This window comes from Vipera berus, assembly GCF_964194415.1.
Source record: "Vipera berus genome assembly, chromosome: 9".
Taxonomy (NCBI): Eukaryota; Metazoa; Chordata; class Lepidosauria; order Squamata; family Viperidae; genus Vipera; species Vipera berus.
The window spans coordinates 12,503,443-12,525,968 of record NC_138212.1 but is presented as its reverse complement, the minus strand read 5'-3'; the positions used below and the strand labels follow the sequence as shown (position 1 = coordinate 12,525,968).

The following is a 22,526-nucleotide window of genomic DNA, read 5'->3' as shown; positions in this document are numbered from 1 at the left end:
TTCATCCTCTCGTTTCATTTATTATTGAGTTCACATTTTCCAAGCTGGCACCTTCTAGTTACATTGGGAATTCTAGTTCCAACACATCTGGAAGGTACCAAATTAGGATTGGTGGATCAAAGCCTAATAGAAAGGCTGAAGAGTGCCAAAGCTGGCAGGTTGTTTTCATTTGCCTAGTAAAATAATGGCTCTAACACAGACCCCCCCCCCCCAAATGAGAATTTCGGTAAATTCGGGAAAGCTGGAGAACCACTGTTGATTAGGTAAACCAGAAATCCACTTTGCAGGAAAGCTAAAACTATTTTTAATGAGTTTGGCTATTGCAAGAGAATCTTGCAAGCCTGATTGTGCTCAAGCGCCTCGACCATCTTATAGATTAGTGAATTAGGGATGTGCCACTTCCAAATGTAGTCTGGACCTTGAAATTGCATCCCCTTTTGCCTAGCCAACAGCTTGTGCATGTCTCTATCAAGGTCATTTTCTTTACTCTCTCTGCAGGTTGAATTTTGAGCTCTCCTTTCTCCCAAAGTGGCTCTTAAAAAGTGAACTGCTCTACAGGTAAAGATAAAACGGAATTCTCCTACATTAAGTCAGGGACTGCGTGTAAGCAGGAGATCAATTTTGGAGGGGAAGATGAACCAAAACCACAATCTAGACTAGAACTTGAGTGTCCTTTGCAAGAATGCTTCCCAAGTGGTTTCCCTAAAGAACAAGCTTCTCCTTCTCTTCTGAAGCTGAAAGGAAAATTGCGCCCTCATCCTAACCCCCTGAGGCAAAGCAGCAAAACTCACCCAATTTTGTTCGTCCTCTTCCCGTGTTACTACAATGACTTCGCCCTTGGAGAAAGTCAACTCCCGGGCCTTGCCCCCTTTGCAGTCCGCCAAAGCCTTGACTCGCTTTAACCGTCCTTTGGCCTGTGAAGGGCAGAACGGCCATTATCAGTTTTATGACAAGATCCTTTGCTTCCCCAGATGGCTTTTATGGCTGAAGAGGCAGAGAGGTGACAGCCGTGCTGGGTGTAAACAAAGTTGCATGAGGACCAGCATGGGGCGTTCTCTGCCAGAATGAACCATCACCACATCTCTCTAAGTTGCTTTGATCACACAGGACACCCACTTAGGCAATGTATGGACTTTAATTCCCAGAATTCCCCAGCCAGCATAAGCTTCACTGAAAATTCTGGGAGAAGTGGTCTAAGTCTTACTATAGGTGTAATTTTAAAAAAAAAAACACCTGGCTCTCATTTTTGTCTTTTAAGCCCTCCCCCTCCTCCTCAATAATTTTGGCTATAAGGATACTCATAGTATTTTATATGCAGAGAGATAAATGAACAACAACAATTTTAGCTGGAGGAGTCATTACTTTAAAAATGGAAAACTGACACATCCTCATATGTGTCTAAATTGACAGGGAGGCCTTTCAGATCCTGGAACCGTAACACAAACGGGCATTCAAAGGCAATTGCTCTCGCTTGCCAGCACAGTATATTACTCTACACCCGCTACGGTCTACAAAACACATGGTAGATTCATCACTGCCTCCTGGCATGTGTTCTTATTTTGAAACTTGGAGGAAGATGCCAACTACGTCTCCCCCCATCTGAGATCGCTGCCATCAGCTCTAAGGCTGAAATGGACACCTATCTATAACCAAGCCCAGATTGCTGCCCAGTAATACTATGGATAGCCTAATGCTAGAAAGGAGATCCCCAACTCCAGACCAGGCTGCTCAAGCTATAAAATATCACGACCTCTTGCTGTCTCTCCGCAACTCACTGGAGCAAATCTTCTTGGCGTTGGCACAGGCAGAGGCGTTGGCCCTGGCATCGCAGTCTTGCACAAAGGCCCTTCTTCTGGGCAACCGGGGCTCTGCGGGGAAAGCGGGGTGCCAGAAAATTTACTCATCGAGCTGCTACTAATCCGTCGATAGGACCTGGTACTCTCTGAGCTGTAGGAGAAAAGAAGCTGTCTCAGAAATCATTCCTGGTGGTGGGCAGTTTCTTCTCGTGTGACTGTCAAAAGGGAGACCTGTTCAGCATGTGGAATAGACTGCCTAAGCTCACGGTCCATCTCACCTTCATGGTAAGAGTGGCTTAAGGCTTCCTCAGAAGAATGACTCAATGGCCATTTCTCGGGGATGCTCCAGTGGTGGGTTCCTCCACTGAGCAGAAGGGTAGACGATCTCCGAGCTGCTTTCTAACCCTTCCATTCTCCAATAGTCACTTGGCCAAGCACAACGATTGGAGTTCTTCTGTTGAGTTGAGCTGTAGCGTTTAATCTTGTTGCACGGAACGTGTCCCAGGATTTAAATTCAGACAGAATGCTATGCCCTAAGCACTGACTTCCAAGCCATGGGAGTCTGAACACCACGCAAGGAGCCACACTGTGGCTTAGCCTGACATAGGAATCCTGCCAAAGTGTGGTGAGCTCTAAGGAAGACATGCAGCAGATAGAAACAGGAAGTAGGAAGATCAGGGAAGACGTGAGACAGCAAGCCAGGAGCATGGTAGAATATGAAACACTTCAGTGGAACAAATCAGAAAATGCACAGCAAAGTATAAGAAACAGTCATTGCTGTTCAGCCTTGCCACTGTTATTACTGTTAACTGGATGGACAGGAGAGCTGCTTCATCACAGAGTGATGGTGTCCTCCATTTCTTCTTTTGCAACCCATTCCCATCATAAATCATCATTGCAGAAACCCCCAAACATTAAGAATTGATTCCTAGTTTGTTTGTTTATCCTCATGTTCCTTTTCTTTCCTCAATCACTTTCCTTTTTAGGCTTGGTCAAAGATTTGGTCAAAAGCCTATTTTGTTTCTCCTTGCCAATTTATCAGCAAAACCTAGAGGAGGACAGAAGCCACATCTGGTACAGATGTTACAATAATGAATGTGTGCAAGCAGGAAGAAGGGGGAGGATATCTTCTCCAGTTACAATTTTGAATTAATATCTAAACTAAAAATAAGTCCTACTTTTTTGAAGAGAGATATTATGCTTTTATAGATATGAATGACTAGAAAGTGCAAGCCTAGATAGATATAATAGATACTACTAAAAGGAAGTAATATTAGAAATGATGCACGTGTGGCCTAATTTTGGATCTATTTATATATATAGCTTTTATAGTGGTGTTTGACTACAGCAAGCTGCCAGATTACTGAAGATTTTCTTCAGTGCCCCTCCTTTGCAAATACTGTAAAAATATTACAGCATGTTTGTTTATTTGAGAAATTAAATACTGGTCATCTTCATAAGGAAAACTATCATTGCGTCAAAAAAGGCAATGGATTCAAACATGTGAGCAACATATGAAGCTCCACACCTGGCCTGGATTCTCCACCAGCTAAATTCATGTGACACCTGATATGTAAGCAAAACAACCATGCTATGGAAGGCTTAATGCAACAGCCTGGTTCATGCGACATGCAGGGGAAATGGCTGGGTCGCAAACACAGAGAACTAGAAATTATTCTCTAAATTAGACAACTGCCAGACTACATACTGCACTAATTCATGGCCTGCTTACTCATACTATATTCAATAAACTCCAGTTGCCTGCCTCCTTACTTGCTGAGCCACTAATGATGGTTTACAAACTGTAGTGGCTGGGTTCTCATTAGCCTAAACCATTACATGATTGGCTTGCTCTGGCTTAATCAGAGACAACAGAAGAAACCCAAGTCCTTCCATAGATTTCAGCTGAAAACTATACAAACATTGTAAACTGCTGCTAATAATAGCAATAACAATAGCACTTAGACTTATCTACCACTCCACAGTGCTTTACAGCGCTCTCTGAGCAGTTTACAATGCCAGTGTATTGCCCCCAATAATCTGGGTCCTCATTTTACTGACCTCAGAAGGATGGAAGGCTAAGTCAACCTTGAACCTGTCAGGATCGAACTCCACGTTATGGGCAGAGTTACCCTGCAGTACTGCATTCTAACCATTGCACCACCAGGGCTCAACTTACTAAGCTGCTCAACTTACAACTGATTGATTTTTATTTTATCAATGAGATGTACATGGCCATCCTTCTCACACACAACATGCAGCAATCTGGTCTGATAACTTCTGGTCTCACCTGAACCTGACTGGGGGCATTTGTCCTGGCTCAGGAGAGGTTCCAGGGGAAGGCTGCAGAGCTATCATCTGGACAGGTTCTGATCTTCGCCGTTGTGAGGCACCCTCGGAATCAGAGCAGGTTTCCCAATAGGCTGTGCCTTTGACTTCCATAGAGTTACGGAAGTTGGGTGATTGCCGGAATGGGCCTCCCTCCAACGCACTGGAGATGCTGGAAATGGATGAGTTCCAAATGTCGGGGCTGTCTGGTGAATGGGGTAGTAATTCAGAGGCATCTGGAAAGCAAAGGAAACAATCACTCACGGGAGCAGCAGCTCTAAATCCATGCTAGCTGGGGAATTCTGGGACTTGACGTCCACAGGTCTTAAGGATGACAGGGATGGACATCCCTGCTTTAAATAGTTGCTTTATCCTGGCAATGAAGCCAGCCATTTGAAGAGTAATGGGGAATTTGTTGCCCATTGAGATTTCACGTATTATCACTTCACATCACTGGTCATTTGGACCCCAGTTCTTGAGCACTCTAGTTCAACCATACTTTCAAGATCATACATTTCTCAGCCCTGAACTGGAATATATCAGTCCAAATTCTTAATACGTATTGTAAAAAATCATTGAGTGTACAACCCGGAAGGATGCTACAAGCATACTGTTGGAATGAATGGGACGGCAGTGCACAGCTTCACCCATGAAAAGAATAGCAAGCTTTGACATTTCCTTTGGTTGGCTTGCCAATATTTTTGCTTCACCTGGTTTTGGTTTGCTGCTCCCTTTGGGGGGCTTTTTGAGCGGCAATGGTGGTGGGGTCTTCTCGCTGGTTGAGTTTCGCTGACCAGACTGCAAAGGGATCACAATGGTCTCGTAGGTCTTGTTGCTAATATCCATGCCAGAGCAGCCCCACCGATTTGAAGAGAAGAGAGTGGGCTGGCCGGTGGTTGGAGATGGTGAAGACCCAAAAGATCGCTGCAGTGGGCTAATCTATGTGACAAAGCAGAAGATGTCATCAGCACCTGGAGCCCTCTGTCACTTGCCCTGTATATCCCCTGCTTCTCCTTCATCCATTCCCAGCACTCTTATACCATCCAACCCTTCCCTAAAGAACTGAATCCAATAACTCTATGGCAGTTGATCCCCTCCAGGCTACTAAGACTGAAAATAAGGAAACAAATGAATAGGAATAGGGCAAACATGAAGGTTGGTGGGACATAAGCAAGCAGATACCAGAAAAACAAAGCTAAGAAGAACATGGTAGGATCAGGCCAAAGATCCATCTAATCCAACATCTCATTTTTCATTGTGACCAACTAGCCTAGGGTGAATCCAGGGAAAATATGAAGCCAAATACCCCACTGTTGCTTGACAGAGCAACAGGTGTGTCCTCTAAACTGGAGCTTACAGAAAGTTGGGTAGAAGTAAGAAGACAAAAGCAACGCAGAGAGTTAGATGAGGAGAAGATGGGGACCTTATTACTGAAGCAAGAGTCAATCTGGCTAAGTTCTCACAACATGCTAAAGCAGGCCAGGTGCTGATGTCATCATCTTCTTTGTCTGATAAGATTTAGCAAATGCACTTGTACAATATACGGAGCTTGTTTAGGGGGAATCTTGGTGGCTTAGCTTGTGATGAAAAATCAAGCTTATTTGGTCAATTTATGGTTCAGTAGAAAATGGGTTAATTCAATCACCAGCTTAAGCACATTGAGGGAATGCAGCCAATGTGTTGAAGACCTCCATAAAATCCTTCCTTGTACAGCCTAAGGTCAACCAACCTTTTGGTGTTCCTTTTCACAGCCAGCTAGAGGAAGCTGAAGGAAGCTACAGACAAAGCTTTAATATCACTGCCATGTTTCTTGATAGAAAGGAAAACTGACACGGGACTGTCCCACCTGGAACATTATATGATGTGACACAAAAACAAATGGAGTTGTTATCCCAGCACCTTTTCATCTAGCTCATCTTCACTGTCATACGAGAACTCCTGAGAAGTTTCCCAGTCGTAGTCCACATGCATAGCCAACTTCCCAGCCTGGGCCTGCTCCAGCTATCACAAAAGGATAAAAGAACATCCTTGGTCAGTTCATCATCTAAGAGGTTCTTCTATTTCTTCAAAGGTTATGATGTCGTTCTCCAGGCTGACACCATGCAGAGGAAATCCTCTGCCTTAGACAGCAGTCTGAGAAAAGCCCACCTCCTTTGGAGCTCCCATCCAGGGTCTGATTCCCCCAATATCTTGTTCTAACCATTCAATGACCTTGAGACTGGCTGCTCTCTCCAACATCTCACACTATGTACTCCTCAAACTGAGACCTTCCTGCTGTAGGAAAGTTGTCAGTGCAGCCTGGTCAAGAGGATGGCCATTGTGAAGTAACATTATCTGGAAGGCACAATTCTCCCACCTAAGGTCTTAGGCCCCCTTACCTCCACCTACCAAGTCTTTGCATTCAGCATTCTTGAATCTTCTTGCCATATCTACAGGCGTTTCACCAGCTGCATTTACTGGAGAAGAATCAAAAAGACACACCAATCTGAATCTGGAGATTTTCAAACAATGTGCTCCACAAACAGCTGGGACAGGTGCATCATAATTCTGTGGGGTGTGTAGACATTTGCAGCTCATAGGGATAATCACATTAAGCTTATTATATATTTTAATGGAAATATGATGGCATTACATTCATCAAAGCCCAGCCACCCAACCTTCCTGTATTTGCCACCATATTCTTCAACTGATCAAAGAAAGCATTTCTTTTTAAAGAATCCCCAAACTTTTCCATGGAAAACAAAAACTTTTCTGAAACTACACTTCTACAAGATGTTGCAAAGGATAATATTCTCATCCAGCCTGCAAAATTCCATTGACAGGACCTCACCAGACATCTATATTTTATTTTTATTCCAGTCCTGGCAATGGGCTCCAATCTTCTATCATGCTGAGAACAGTAGGCAGGCTTGGGGCCATAAAACAAGCTTGGCATACACAATTTATCCTCCAAGAAAGCAAGAATAAACAAGAAGCTTAGGAGGAAAATGTATGAGGGTTGCTTCTGGCCATCTGCCATCCAAGCTGGTTGCATCGCTCTGCCTTATGGTAGGATCAGCGGCAAAATCCTTGGCAATAAGACTCTGAAGTTACCAATCCTTCTCTCTGTTTCCAGCCAGGTGGGCATCCTACCTGCATTTGTGGAAGCCTTCCCTTTCAGCAACAACTTGATGCAATTGGGCTGATTATACTGGACTCCATAATGTAAGGCTGTGTTCCCATCTATAGTGGGTCGATCCAGATTTCCCCTACATACAGATAGATAGCAAAGTGGCAAATTTCAGGTTTGTTTTTTTTATATATGCTTTTATTTAGTATCCTATTGATTTATTCATATTAATAAATTAACAAAGCTAAATATTACTTATTTAGTAAGATTGCTTTTATTTAGTATCTTATTATGATTTATATTGATTGCTTATTTAATATCTGATGACTATCACTGAGTGTTGTCTCTTTTGATTTACGATGATTGTATTTTATGATTATGGTCATAAGTTACCATGTTGCTTGTATGTACACTGAGAGCTTATGCATCAGAGACAAATTCCTTGTATGTCCAATCACACTTGGCCAATAAAGAATTATATTCTGTTCTGTTCTGTTCTGTAAATCAGAGATCCCCAACCTTTTGGGCACCAGGCACCGGTTCCGTGGAGAGAGGTTTTTCCACAGACCGGAGGGTGCGTGGTTTTGTGTGCTGCCTGCATCCCGCAGATGGGGCTTTGCTTTTTTATGCGGCCCGGTTGCAGGCATGCCGCAGCTCGGTACTGGTCCATGAACCTAGGGTTGGGGACCCCTGCTGTAAATCATGGAAAACCTCAGTTCTTGAAAAGGACACAAGACACATTCTGCACAAGAGTTGTACTTCCAAAGTGAAGTGCAAATAGAAACACAGCTTTTTTTGAACAACCACCCCTTTTCTCCCCAGCTCTGCCAGTGCAATCTTCCAATAGGTTTTACAACTTATACCTCTGAAGGTTGCAAATAAATTTGGGGGGGGGGAGAAGGAATTAAAATGGGCAGCATCTATTGCAAACTGCATCAGCAGTCTAAATAAGTAGAGATGCTTGCTGCTTTGAAAGCATGTGGCCAGGGCTAGAAAGTTTAATTCTTTACTCTTCCCTCAACACAAATCATACTAGGAGCAGAAGGAGACTTCCCAGAAGAGGCCCCAGAGTCCAGTAACAAGAATCCTTCAAACTAAGATTTACCCGTTCTGAATAATGAAATCCACCAACGGAAGGGAGGTTTTGTTGGCGTAGCGTACTGCCCAATGCAAGGCTGGTTCACCTTGTTCCTATTAGAAAAAAGAAGGAGAAACACCCTGCAAAACTTTCTACGATAAGAGGTCAAATCGAAATAAAAAGAAAACATGAACCACAGACATCTGAATTATATTACATCAAGTTGATAGCAATAGCAATAGCATTTAGACTTATATATACTGCTCCGTAGTGTTTTACAACACTCTCTGGGCAGTTTACAAAATCAGCACATTGCCCCCAACAATCTGGGTCCTCATTTTATTGATCTTGGAAGGATGGAACGCTGAGTCAAGCTTGAGCCCATCAGGATCGAACTCCAGACTGTGGGCAGAGTTGGTCTGCAATACCTCATTCTAACCACTGCACTACCGGGGCTCTTTAATATCCTAAGTTGATATTAAAGGAAAGCCTCAGAGGTGTCAGATGTGAGCTTTTGTTATAACACCTATGCCATACTGAGCATTAGCCAGATAAAACTGCAAAAAAATGAAGTTTATAAAAATAGCCATTATTAAAATCCAAACCCTCAGAAGATTCGGATCACTGTAGTGCCCAGGAACAATAGAACTTGCCTGCTTTCAAGATGAAAACTTTAATGTTAAAAAAAAACAATCTAAATAAAAATCAGTTTCTCAAAGCAGCCATGTTTTTGCTAACTTCTGTTTCTTGGGCCTCACGGTTTGTCCCACTTACCTGACCTTCAGGACTCACAAGAGGTTTGGACAGATCGTGTCCTTCAGCAAAAGCCTGGAGCAGTGCCAAGAGATCCCTGCTTCGGATAGCTTCCCAAACTCGGTAAGGATCTTCCTTTGTAGTTTTATGGACATACTTGCGTTCCATATACTTTGCCATGATGAATTCCTTCCTGGTATTCCTGCATTTGGGAAAAGTTCTCCAAAAGTGTTTTGGGTTTTTTTTTTTAGACCTTAGAGCAGGGGTGGGGAACAATAGCCCTTTGATGACTTGTGGACTTCAACTCCCAGATTTCCTGAGCCAGCCGTGTGAAGGAATGGATGTTATGTACAGAGCATCCATCACTAATTCTGATCTACGGCTAACAGGTTGCTAGATCTATGGCTAATAAGATAGTCTTGATAGACGACGGCTGGGAAAGCATTCAGCTGGGAAAAGCAAAGGAGCAGATTTCTAAATATCAAGAGTTAAATTGCAAAGTCACACTTATTTGCTTATTTATTACATTTATATTTATTAAAATTGTGCACAGCTTGGGTAGCAAAATTCAAGTTTTCCTATTGGTAAAAGCAGATATTTTGTGTGTGTGGTGGTGGTGGTGGTGGAAATAAATGTAGGAAAAATAGCAAGACTAAGAAGCCGGTGAATGTTTTTGCAGTTTTTCAAATTTCCCTAGATTCTTCTTTTTTAGAAACAAGGCTGTGCCCATGCTAGGCAAAACCACAGACCCAGGTCAGGACCTTGTTTACTGATTTATTTAGAGAATTCATGTGGCTGCCCGTTCACTCTCAGTGGCTCTGAGTGACTTTACCCTTGTTTCTTCTTCTTGTATGCCAACAATAGAGATGGAGCCTAATCCTCTGTCCCAAGCTTGTCCTCATCAGATGTCTCCAAAGCCATCCCCCATCCCAACTCTGCCCCCCCCCCAAAACCAATGGCCATATCACTTACATATCGCTGCTCAAAGAAGGTTTGGGGCTGTTCTGGATTGGCAAGGTGGCTTCCATGACTTCATTAAACTTGGCATTTCCAATGCTGACTGCCAGCTGCGAGTGAGACAAGGGCATTGTGTCACTGACAGGATGGAGAACCATCGTATCATATCAAGAGTCAAGAGCAGGGGTCTTCAAACTCGGCCCTTTTATGACTTGTGGACTCCAACTCCTAGAATTCCTTGGCCAGGCATGCTGGCTGAGGAATTCTGGGAGTTGAAGTCCACAAGTCATAAAAGGGCCAAGTTTGAAGACCCCTGGTCAAAAGCATCCACAAGCCATCTTGGACTAGCCAATAAAGTAAAAATGAAGGCAAGAGGCTGAGAAAGAACACTTGGGGTGCTATTTTATACCCATCTCCATTTACAATCTAGAAGAAAGTTTGGCCAGTGTGGTAGAAGAAAATCATTACTATGGTTTGTCACATAATCTGCCAGATGTTCAGACTGAAATTGGCATTTTTCTCCATCTTTCGAGTTCTTCCAAAGGACCTGGGATAGGCAGATGTGGATGCTTGATAGTGTTACAGATATCGTCGCAGGATATAAGCTGTTCCAAGTAAAGCTACCTTTAATTATTATTATTATGGTTAGTTGCACAGTCAGCCAGATGTTTGGAAGGGATTTGTTGTTATTATTGCTGCCTTTTCTCAGGAGGTCAAAGTGAGATATTCTGGCTTGAAAGAGAATGACCAGTTCAAAAGTCAGTTTCCATGGTTGAGAGTGGACATGAACCTTGATCTCCTTCCCTTAAGTCCTTAACAACTATGGATAGTCCTCAAATAGCAGAAAGGACATGTTCTCTCCAATCTGAGAGTTAGCACTTACCAACAATTCCGATGTGCTGAGCACGTCTAGTGTCAAAGATTGGATGCGGGAATAGTGAACCCCTAACTCACGGTGAATCCCTGAGCACTCAATACATGTCAAGATGCCAAGGTTGGTGGAGAGCCAGGTGGGATCTGCAAGACAACAACCCAGGAAGAAGCTGAGATATACACATAACAACACATCCTTCCCTTACTCATTCTGCAAACAGGCATTTCTTTCCCAGCTCAATGAAACACATAACATGCACCAGTTTTCTACTGCAGATGAGATGCTCTTCACAACCTATTGAGACATTCTGAAATTTGTCCTTTAAGCCTGCTGCAACAGTTGCAGTCTAGCATGACCTTGGCCTGGATTCTACAGTTGTGCCTTTTTGCATTCTCTCTCCCCTGCCCTTTACTACACTGAGCATTCTCTGCCCACTGATTTCCGGGTGATTTGTCAGTCAAATCATGTCAGGCCACCAGAGTGGTGGGGAAATTATCCTGCTCTCTCAAGCACAATCTGAACTGATCCAATCTCAATCCAATCTCATCAGTCCCAAGTCCCCTAAATTTACAGGGAGTTCTCAACTTACAACCATCCATTTATAGTGACTATTCAGAGTTACAATGGACCTGAAAAAAGGGACTTGACCCATTTTCACACTTATGAACGTGGCAGCATCCCCACATTCATGTGATCAAAACTTGGGCACTTGGCAACTGGCATGTATCTGTGACGGTTGCCCTGTCCTGGAGTCATGTGATCATCCTTTGTAACCTTCCCAGCTGGCTTCCAGTAAGCAAGTCAATGGGGGAAGCCAGATTCGCTCAATGGCTACACAACTCACCTAACAACTGAAGTGATTAACAACTGTGGGGAAAAGGTCATAAAATGGGGCACAGCTCACACAACAACTTTCTCACATAGCAGTGGAGATCTGGGCCTCAATTGCAGTCTTAAGTCGAGGACTGACTGTAAGCAGTGGTGGGATTCAAATAGGACAGGTGAACAACCGGTTCACTGTGTGGATGACACTTCCGGAAGTCCGTTCTGGGCCTGGGCAACAAAAAATTAGCTACCGGTTCTGCCAAAGCGGTGCGAACCGGCTGAATCCCACCACTGCCTGTAAGTGCTTGGACACATGGGAGCCCTTGCACGAAAAAGGATGCAGTGGGGTGCTGCAACCCACCTGGAGCTCCACAGTCACAGCACCATTGATTTCCTGGCATGTTTTTCACTTCATCAATGATCAGCTTGGTGAGTTCTTGCAATCCGCTGTTGGCCATGCCTCCCGCTGAAGACACGGAACCTCCTGGGTCGCCCTGGAAAGCATTGCTAAGGGCTTCATCCTTACTGTTCTGCAGCACCGAAACCCACCTGTCCAATGGAAGAGAGCACCAACCAGGATGCAACTGATTGAATGAAGGAAGTCAACATCTATGATGCAAGTGTTTAATCCAAAGGCCACAATTCACATCAACGTATGTATTATGCGTGGGCTTGTACACAGTCGGCCAAAAAGGGAATTTGTCCCATGCTGTAATCAGCCACTTTGGAATGTCAGATCCCATAAATATAAGAACGGGTGGATGAGAGTCAAGTATTTACCTTCCTGAATTATTTGTCGTATTCCTTCTACAACAACAGCAAGTATATTAATTGTGCTTAATTGAATAAATTGCCTATATACTGTATATAGAACACTTACCCTATTATTTCGAATTGACGTTTTTTAAAGTAAACGATAACTTATATGTAATTTTTTTAACTCCTCAAACCTTACAAAATTGACTATGTATTTCCATCATATGTGTGCCATAGTATTATGCGCTCTTTCTATATAGTTGCATTATTGTTACCCTTCTGCTCTGTACTGTATGCTAAATAAATAAATAGCATGTATATTATCCCTGGCTGGTAAGTTAAGTTCCTTTTGGCCACATTCCCTCCCTGTGAAGTCATCAGAAGAGCATTACAAGGAAATGGACCTTGTCCTGCTTCATTATAATGTAAATACATTTCATGAAGAGCGCCAAAGAATTGAGGCCTTTGAACTATGGTGCTGGAGAAGACTCCTGCGAGTCCCTTAAACGGACTCCAGAAGATGGTAGAGGACAGGAAGGCCTGGAGGAACGTTGTCCATGGGGTCGCGATGGGTCGGACACGACTTAGCAGCTAACAACAACACATTTCATGAAAGGCCTTGTCTTAGCAAGCTAAGCACATGTATTGGCATACCCACCAAATGTGTGGACTTCAGTTGACAAAGCTGGCATGGTGAATCCTAAGAATTTTGCGGGTTGAAGTCCATATGCCTGGATAACCTCTAGGACAGCGTTTCTCAACTTTGGCAACTTTAAGCTGTGTGGATTTAAGCTCCCAGAATTTCCTAGCCAGCATTGCTGTTTAGACTTCAGCTCCCAGAATGCTGCTGGGGAATTCTGGCAGTTGAAGTCCACACAGCTTAAAGTTGTCAAAGTCGAGAACAGCTTTCCCTGTGTCTCATCTCAGCTGTTGGATAAGCTCCTCTATTTGGTAATGTCCGTGCTAGATTAGTTGTACCCCACCTTTACAGTGGCCTCTGCTATTGATAACCCCTTCCTGCAGTGACTTTATCAAGATATTTCACCCTTCCATCTGCCTTCGCTAGCCCATTGGCTTGCTCAATGAGTCTGCAAATTTGGCAGAAAGGAACTGTTGATTCTCTGTAGTGTCCAGGTCTTAAATTTATTACACAAATATAGTAGACATAAGTAAAGTAGAAGACATATTCCATTACTTCACTCCTCAAGTAATATTTCTAGTTCATGGTTTTCCCATTCAAAAATGCGACAAGAGACTGAGAATCCTTAAACTTACGCTATACAGTCCTGCTCTTCTTCTGCTTGGAAGTGGTATGTTCTATTGTCTGCAAAAAGAGAGAGAGAGAGAGAGAAGAGAAACAAGAGAATCCTTTGAAGATAAGAAATGGATAAGTAACAGTGGTGGCACTTTAAAAAAATAATCTTTATTGTTAGCGAGAAAAGCTGGAGAGAGTACAGAGATAACATAATGAAAGAAATATTAAATATGCAAAGAAGTCTGCACTGGGTTTTTTCCCCAGCTTTTTACACACACACACACACACACACACACACACACACACACACACACACACACACAGTGGTGCATGGGTAATATGCCTGTCCTCTTCCCCATCAGCAACTGCAGAAAGCTCAAAATTATGGTGTAAAAATTCAGCAGCAAAATTCCTTATTTTTGGCAGCATTATTTTGTATAGGCTTTAAATACGAATAGTTATAGGCCGGGGAGCTCTCCAGAGACCAAAACCGTTGCTTATTTATACTAAAATATTCTTGAATCATGCAACAGGATTTTGGAAATTTTGCCTCTGAATTTTAGTTATACAATTTGAGGCTCTTCTGGGCACAGTCCAGAACTCTGTCCTAGGGATTCATACTTCATTAAAAAAATTAACTATATCCACAGGGTGCTTATTAATACAGAGGGTTTCCCGGTGACACTCTATACAGACTTTGAGGAAATAAAAAATAAAGACTATTGTCATTTTTTACATTTGATGTTGAAGAAGCTTCTTGAAAACACCAGGGATAGCCAAACAACCACATGGATCACACAGCACAAGCCAGAATTGTCACAAGGCTTTGATATGATAATTATGTAAGTGTTTATCATGTTTTGGACACATTATTTGAAGACCTAACTCTCTGCAGCAGTCCATAAAGCTAAGAAAAGTGGAAGGAAAAAGAAAAAAAGGACAATGATGGATGGGTTCAATTGAATCAATGATGAGGACACCACTGGAAGAGCTGAAGAACCAGGCTGAGGCTAGGTGACCCTGGAGAAAATCTGTCTACATAATTGCTAAGAGTTGACACCAACATAATGCTGTGTATCTATTACAATCATATCAAACTGAAACAGAGCAAAACTCATGAGCAGTGTAGACAGAATGAGGACTGCTATTGGCAAATAGATCATAGTTCAGACATGTCAAACACAAGGCCCGGGGGCCGGATCCGGCCCGCAAAGTGGTTTCATGTGGCCCGCGAAGCCATCCTGGAAACAATGAGGGAATGGCCCCACTGCCTTGGCCCTGGCCCAGAGACCCTCCTTCTGCCGGAGACCCTCAGATCTGTCCCACTCCTGCCCGGGCCCCCATAGGCACCCTTGATGCGAACGATGTAGAGCTGGCCACGCCCACCCAGTAGGCCATACACACTCTAGCCACGCCCACCCAGTAGGCCATGCCCACCCTGGCCACACCCACCCAGCCCCTTGAGGGCAACTGCAATGCTGATGTGGCCCTCAATGAAATTGAGTTTGACACCCCTGTCATAGTTACTCCTACGTAGACTCTTGCATATGTTTCCCTGTAAAAAAAAATCTCTACATTTTGTAGCCATGAGTAGGCGGCGATAACAATTTCTTTTCACTTTGATCTAGTTCCAATCATTTCAAATAACTGTCTCCAACCAATTTTAAACTTAACATGAAAGAAATGTGAGAAAAAGCATTCTGTTCTGAGCTATTCCAGTACAAGATATTTAAAGAGGACAACGCAGCCCAAGTAATATGATAAAATATTTACTTACGGGTCACAAGATCAAACGATTTTTTATCCTCTGGATGAGGCCTCACTTGGCAAGTCAAGAGATTTAACTTTACTGGTGGACGGTTTATCTGTTCAAGAAAAGATGGGATGATGAACCAGTATCACCTGTCAAATACAAATATTCCAGGTAGTCCTCAACTTACTACCTCAGTTGAGGCCAACATTTCTGTTGCTAAGCAAGACATTTCTTCAGTGAATTTTGCTCCGTTTTAGAAGCTTCCTTGCCACAGTTGTTAAGTAAATCAGTGTAGTTGTTAATTTAGTAACATGGTTGTTAAGTGCATCTGGCTTCCCCGTTGATTTTGTTTGTCAGAAGGCCACACAAGGGGATCACGTGACTCCGGGACACCGCAACTGTCCTAAATATGAGTCAGTTGCCAAGCTTCCGGATTTTGATCATGTGACCATGGAAATGCTGCAATGGTCGTAAGTGTGAAAAACAGTCATAAGTCACTTTTTTCAGTGCTGTTGTAACCTTGGTCACTGAATGAACTGCTGTAAGTTGAGGATTGCCTATGTTTCCTAATTTGTTTATCACATTCTTGGATTGAGTAATAATGGACAGATATTACCAATAAATCAAATTACAGACATTTACTATAATTCTATATTAAAGATATTTATTTGCCATGTGGCACAGAAGGACACAACCAGATGTACAGCAGACAATATAGCCAGATAAAGACTGAAAGACTGGATTTATAAAAGAGTTCACCAAAGTTCTCAGTGAATTAGTTTCTTAAAACCTGCCTGGAAGTTGCTATCGCATAAATATCTCAGTGGATTTGTGTGCAATTCCCAAGGTTTTTAAATACAATTTAAATAGCCATCTTTTCCACTTTTTATTCCATTTCTCTCTAAACTTTACTCATTCACTTTCAATTTTCATGAATGGTTGATTTTTTCCCCCCTAAAGTTTTGTAGCCAAGGCAAGCCAGATAGTCAACAATGTTCATTTGCTACCATCTCTTCAGAGAAATCTACTTTGCAGGGATCCAGCCTTTCAGTGTCAAAGACAGCCATGATGGATTACATCTTTAAATTCCTCATGTGAGAAGACCTGGGGCTTACCACAGCACATTCCAAGAGAATATGATACATTCTCATTACAGAAAACAGTACTTTGCACCCTCCTTGGAGGCCACGATCAAATAAAAATGCAGGACCTTTTTCATTCCATTCTCGTTGGCTATGTTCAGGCAATAGGTTTAATCAGGTCATTATAAACAGAAATGTGCAAAAGCCCTCATTCTGGGAACAGAAAGTTCTGGAGAAATCTAGAATGTTCTGTTTATTTCCAGAACACACCGGAACCTCTTTCCAAACTACCGTATGCTGGGCTGGGGATAGTCATGTGGCATAGCTTATCCAGAAGGAAATGGAGTGTTCTGGACAAGCCTATCGGCTATGTTCATACAACAGACTTTTAGTTCTTTTGTCCAGTCTTAGCATCTTCTTTGCATCCACCCTGCTTGATTGATGCATGGTTCAATGTACTATGCAAAACCAAAACATGGATGACACCAGAGCCAGGTTAAGCATATGAAGAGATTAGTTTGAATATCTCCCAATGGTACATCAACACAAAGCAGAATAGAACAGAATAACAAAGTTGGACAGGACTTTGGAAGTCTTCTAGTCCACACAAACAGACCCCCGCTCAAGCAAGGGACCTTATATAATTTCTGACAAGTGGCTGTCCAGTCTCTTCTTAAAAGCCTTCAGTGATGGAGCAACTTCCACCCTCCACCCCACTTACTGTGCTGTGAGAAATAGTGAGACATCCGTATTTCACCCCACACTTTCTCTTCTGCCACACCTTCCGAATTCTAAGACAAGCAAAGAGGAAGGACAAATGAACACAATACTGACAATTAGCCTGTGTCAGAGGCCATCGAATGGACATGTTATAGTTCCTGTTTTTAGAGATCTGGGTTTGCCACCCTCTGCTACCAGAACATCTTATCAGGAATCTATCTGTCTGCCAGTCTACTACTAAAGGTATAGGCTGCCCAAATCTATCATGAAGCAAACAAGGTGGTGGTTAAAAAAAATGAGTAAAATGCTTTAGCACTGTAGAAGCCAAACAGGAATGTGCCAAATATACCATTTAGAGAATTGAACTTTCCAGGAAACAGAAGGATGATTTTTTTTTTGGCCTTCCAGACAATGTTAGTCCTTGATGCTCTCTGAGCGTGCTTGTTTTGTTGCAGACGTTTCATTACCCTAATTAGGTAACATCATCAGTGCTCATGTAGTTACCTGGTTTGGATAATGAAATATCTGCAAGAAAACAAGCAAGCTTAGAGAGCACCAACGACCCCTCATGTCAACCCTGAGCTACAAATATTCTCCTTTATTAACGTCAGTCTGGCAATTCCAGGGCTGATCCAACATGATTCGTGGCGTCACAGACATGGTCTGGCAACAGCACGATCCAGGGGAAATAAATGAGATTCTAGTATTCCTGAAACAATTCCATTTCTGAAAACGATAGCTTTTGTACCCATCCTCACCTAACATTTTCATTGTAAGGCGAACTTTCCCGAGCAAAATATCCTAGGCCTACTTTCTCAGATGTAAGAAATGGGATAGAACTAGATGACAATCCTTTTTGGGAGCTGTGCCTAAATCTCTAATTTCTGAAAGATGTTCTCTTGATGAGATGATGACAGCTTTGGGAAGAAGAACTGAGGGTGGGCAATCTACAGGTTGCCCTTGAAAGCAGGGGAAATGTTTGATCTCTCAGAAATAAATGGGTCAATTAAAATAAAACGTTGATAAGGCATTTTGGAAGATGCTGTCTTCCTTTCAATCCGTGGGCACTCCCATTTTATGTCAACTTCAGATCTCTGTTTCTGCAGAACATTGGCTAGTTTTCAGATCTGGGTCAACTTTATTTTATTTTCTAGCTCCCATGGTAGTTTATTTGAAATCAGAGCAAAGCCAGGGTTTCTTTACAAGTTTGCAGTCTGTGGGCAGTCCTTTCCTCCATTTGCAGCATAGATATAGATAGATGGATGGATATATAGATACACACAGAGACACAAAACCAAGCAAGTACACTTAGCATAAGTATGTGGTTTGGAGGGAAGAGAGTGGGTTTTAATCTGTTTATTTTATTTCCCTTTCAGGTGGTGAAGGAAAAAGGACATGTTTGTTCTCAAATATCTGTAGTGGTTCGGAAAAAGGTCATGATTCTTTGACACGTAACATCTTCCACTTGCACAGAAGGACTGGGAATGGAAATAACCGTGGCTTACACATGCCTACTTCCACCCATCCCACCCTGTGATGCAGCACAAAGAACCCTGAGAACTTACCCATCACTTTTCTTATATAAGAAGCCAGACTTCTCAGTCCCGTACTGTTTATTGCCTTGATACTGATGGATGCTGTACCCACTGCCAGAGTTCTTTCTGTTGAGGTTCTCCTGAATGCAAGAGAAATAAATTTATTTCATAGGCTAACTTGGGCATCTCCCAACATTGTGTCAGCACTCTGAAGATTTCGATAAGAGTTATGGGTCCCCTGGCAAGATGGCTACCAGTGGCTCACAAATTCGTGCAACAGAGAATAATCCTGGTTTACCATCTTGCTATTTTAACCCATCCTTTAGCCCAGCGTCTCTCAACCTTAACAACTTTTTAAGATTTGTGGACTTCAATTCCCAGTATTCCCCAGGCTAGTGTGGCTGGATGGAGAATTCTGGGAGTTGAAGTCCGTAAAAGTTGCTCTGGTTGAAAAATACTGCTTTAGCCTCACCTTCATAAATGCTCTCAATTATTCTGGCTTCTTGCTGTCCATTTTGGAATGCCAGGTAGATGCATTTACCCAAGAAAGCCTTGGGATATATGCAATTACTTATTTATTTATTTATTTGTTAAGTTTATATGGCTGCTCATCTGATGAAAAAGTAACTTTGGGTGACATAATAAAATTCATAAAGCAACTAATATATTAAAAAAGTTATTTTTTTAAAAAAACTAAAAACAGAAGGCCAAGAGGAAACAGGAGCTGTTAATAACAATGGAGCCACCTCATAGACCATCTCACTGGACCCCTGGAGACCCCAGGCCTGATGGCATAACCAGGTTTTGAGTGAGTTCCAGAATATCAGCAAGGATGGAGCCAACCTCACTTCAGGGACAGAGGGATGACCCATAGGGCAGACACCACAGCAGAGGACACCTATCTTGTGAGACCCACCAAATGTAGCTTCCTAGCCAACAGGACCCATAGCATACCCCAGATCTGATCAGACAGGCTGATATAATTTGGGAGAAAGATCCCTCAAGCAATCCAACCCATGCCATGATGGGCTTTTAAGATCAAAACCAGCACCTTGATTTGGACCTGGGAACATTTCTTTTATTTATTTTCTAAGAAAGCTAATAGAACTTATTTGAGTCCAAGCGGCCTAGATAAAAATAAAGCTGGAAGTTGGCAAATAATTTCCTCTATTAAAAAATAAATAAATGTATTTTTAAAACATCTCTAACATGCCAAGGAGCTAAGAACTGGTAGGCACCAAGGCAGAAGTCCATACTTCTGTTGGCACCCACTAGGTGCCACACAACAGATCCTAGGCTATTTCATGGCATCTCGTGATGCAGCTGCTACTGCTCGAAATCCTTTTTTGAACTATTTGATGGCTTCCTTCCACATACCGGCAGGCCAAAGCAAGCTATTAGAAATCCAGTCTGGCAGACTGGACTTGTTTGAGCTGAAAAAAGATAGCAAAATAAAAATATTCTTGGACAGTTTTATAGATGCGCAGCCTGTTAATTAGCATTGCTGAAAGAGCATACAAATCAGGGATGATGGGGAACAGTTGGATTCAAAAACACTCTTGTGTTTCTCCAAAATAAAACCAGGTCTTATATTAATTTTTGCTCCAAAAGATGCATTAGGGCTTATAAAATGTAAAGGTAAAGGTTCCCCCGCACACGCGTGCTAGTCGTTTCCGACTCTAGGGGCCGGTGCTCATCTCCGTTTCAAAGCCGAAGAGCCAGGGCTTGTCCGAGGACGTCTCTGTGGTCATGTGGCCGGCATGACTAGATGCCAAAGGCACACAGAACGCTGTTACCTTCCCACCGGAGTGGTCCCTATTTTTCTACTTGCAGTTTTACGTGCTTTCGAACTGCTAGGTTGGCAGAAGCTGGGACGAGTAACAGGCGCTCACTCTGCTACGCGGCACTCGGGATTCGCCCCGCCAAACTGCCAACCTTCTGATCGACAAGCTCAGCATCCTAACCCACTGAGCCACCATGTCCCCTTAGGGCTTATATTCAGTACTAAATGCGTCTGTTTGGCTGATGATCTTAACTGGGGCTTATTTTGGGGGTGGGCCTTATATTACAAGCATCCTGAAAAATCATGCTTATTTTCCGCTTGGGTCTTATTTTGGGGAAAACACAGTATCTAAAAACAGGTTTTTTTTCAAACTTGGCAACTTTAAGATGCGTGGGCTTCAATTCCCAGAATTCTCCAGCCAGCTGAGTTCTTTGCTGAGCTGCCTGGGGAATGCTGGGAGTTGAAGTCCACACATCTGAAAAGTTGCCAGATTTGAAAAACTTTGAGCAACTAATCAATACATTTAACTTTCTGTGGTGTAGATGGATCAAATCAGAATTTAAATATTGAAAAACAAAGGATAAGAGAAATTCAGGGAAATTTCTTTGCTTTTCAGCTATTACACCCTTTTCTTTAGTCAATTCACAGACACACATATATCCACACACATCACACCACCCGGATCAACACTCCTGCATTCTGGTAGACCTCAACTTACAACCAAAATTGAGCCCAAAATTTCTGTTGCTAAGCGAGAGAGTAGTTATGTGAGTTTTGCCCCATTTTGCAACGTTTCTTGCCATAGTTTTTAAGTGAATCACTGCAGTTATTAAATTAGCAACAGTTGTTAAGAGACTCTCGCCCTCCCCACTGACTTTGCTTATCAGAAGATCACAAAAAGGGATCACATGACTTCAGGGCACTGCAACCATCACAAATGTGAACCAGTTGCCAAGCTCCTGAATTTTGATCATGTGACCATGGGGATGCTGCAACGGTTGTAAGTGTGAAAAACGGTCATAAGTCCCTTTGTTCAGTGCCGTTGTAACTTCGAACAGAGGGAGCCAAAATGTAGGCAGTGCAATCAAACTGCAACAGCCTGATTTAATGGAATAGATTAATATGCACAGTGCAGTGCTCAGGCGATCCTTCAAAATGCACGACCAAATTTTTGCAAAAAAAGCAAATCACGGCCTCCATTGCAATTTGTCATAGACCCCAGAAGTCCTGATTAAGCAGACCCCCATTTCACCCTCTTCCTGCCCTCCCAAAGGACCCTTGAAGCTTTACCCCTTTGTTCTCCAGCTGCAGGATGCCTCGGAGAGAATCACGGATGCGAGTGAGCTGTTTTACCTCTTCTTCCTTAGCCTGACGAAGCTAAAAATAAGATTAGAAATGGCTAAGGATGAGCAAGTTGGAGCTATCCTATCACTCTAATGCGCTCAAGCATCGCTCTCTTCAGAGACAAGATCACAGGATACAAAACAACATCAGGCCTTACAAGGAGCCAACGTACAGGTAGTCCTTGATTTATGACTACAACTCAGTTCAAAATTTCTCTTGGTAAGCAAGACAGTTCTTAAGTGAATTCTGCCCCATTTAACAATCTTTCTTGCCACAGTTGTTAAGTGAATCACTGCAGTTGTTAAGTTAGTAACACAGTGGTTAAGTGAATCTGGCTTCCCCGTTGACTTTGCTCGTCAGAAGGTCGCAAAAGGGGATGATCACGTGACCCCGGGACCCCGCAACCGTCATAAATACGAGTCAATTGGCGAACGGCTGAACTTTGATCACCTGACCATGGGGATGCTGCAATGATCGTAAGTGTGAAAAATGGCCAGAAGTCCCCTTTTTTCAGTGCCATTCTAACTTTGAACGGTCACTAAACGAATTGTTGTCAGTCAAGGATTGTCTGTACATAG

The 22,526-nt window shown here is 42.8% G+C and overlaps 1 protein-coding gene across 4 annotated transcripts in view; it reads right to left on the bottom strand.

Annotated features, from left to right (window-relative positions):
* ASAP3 (ArfGAP with SH3 domain, ankyrin repeat and PH domain 3) overlaps positions 1 to 22,526 on the bottom strand; it is a 79,920-nt gene that overhangs the window by 6,996 nt on the left and 50,398 nt on the right. For 2 of the 4 annotated variants that reach the window (XM_081334476.1, XM_081334479.1), the window contains exons 10-26: positions 21,895 to 21,981; positions 18,852 to 18,961; positions 17,288 to 17,357; positions 15,509 to 15,596; positions 13,752 to 13,800; positions 12,082 to 12,269; positions 10,905 to 11,038; positions 10,037 to 10,131; positions 9,086 to 9,284; positions 8,339 to 8,424; positions 7,257 to 7,372; positions 6,513 to 6,580; positions 6,024 to 6,125; positions 4,835 to 5,063; positions 4,087 to 4,360; positions 1,776 to 1,947; positions 792 to 914 (exon numbers count right to left, since the gene is read on the bottom strand). In XM_081334476.1, coding sequence (XP_081190602.1) covers positions 792 to 914; positions 1,776 to 1,947; positions 4,087 to 4,360; positions 4,835 to 5,063; positions 6,024 to 6,125; positions 6,513 to 6,580; positions 7,257 to 7,372; positions 8,339 to 8,424; positions 9,086 to 9,284; positions 10,037 to 10,131; positions 10,905 to 11,038; positions 12,082 to 12,269; positions 13,752 to 13,800; positions 15,509 to 15,596; positions 17,288 to 17,357; positions 18,852 to 18,961; positions 21,895 to 21,981 — 2,190 coding nt within the window. The remainder of the gene's footprint in view (positions 1 to 791; positions 915 to 1,775; positions 1,948 to 4,086; positions 4,361 to 4,834; positions 5,064 to 6,023; positions 6,126 to 6,512; positions 6,581 to 7,256; positions 7,373 to 8,338; positions 8,425 to 9,085; positions 9,285 to 10,036; positions 10,132 to 10,904; positions 11,039 to 12,081; positions 12,270 to 13,751; positions 13,801 to 15,508; positions 15,597 to 17,287; positions 17,358 to 18,851; positions 18,962 to 21,894; positions 21,982 to 22,526) is intronic. The other 2 variants (XM_081334478.1, XM_081334477.1) reach the window with 2 other exon arrangements.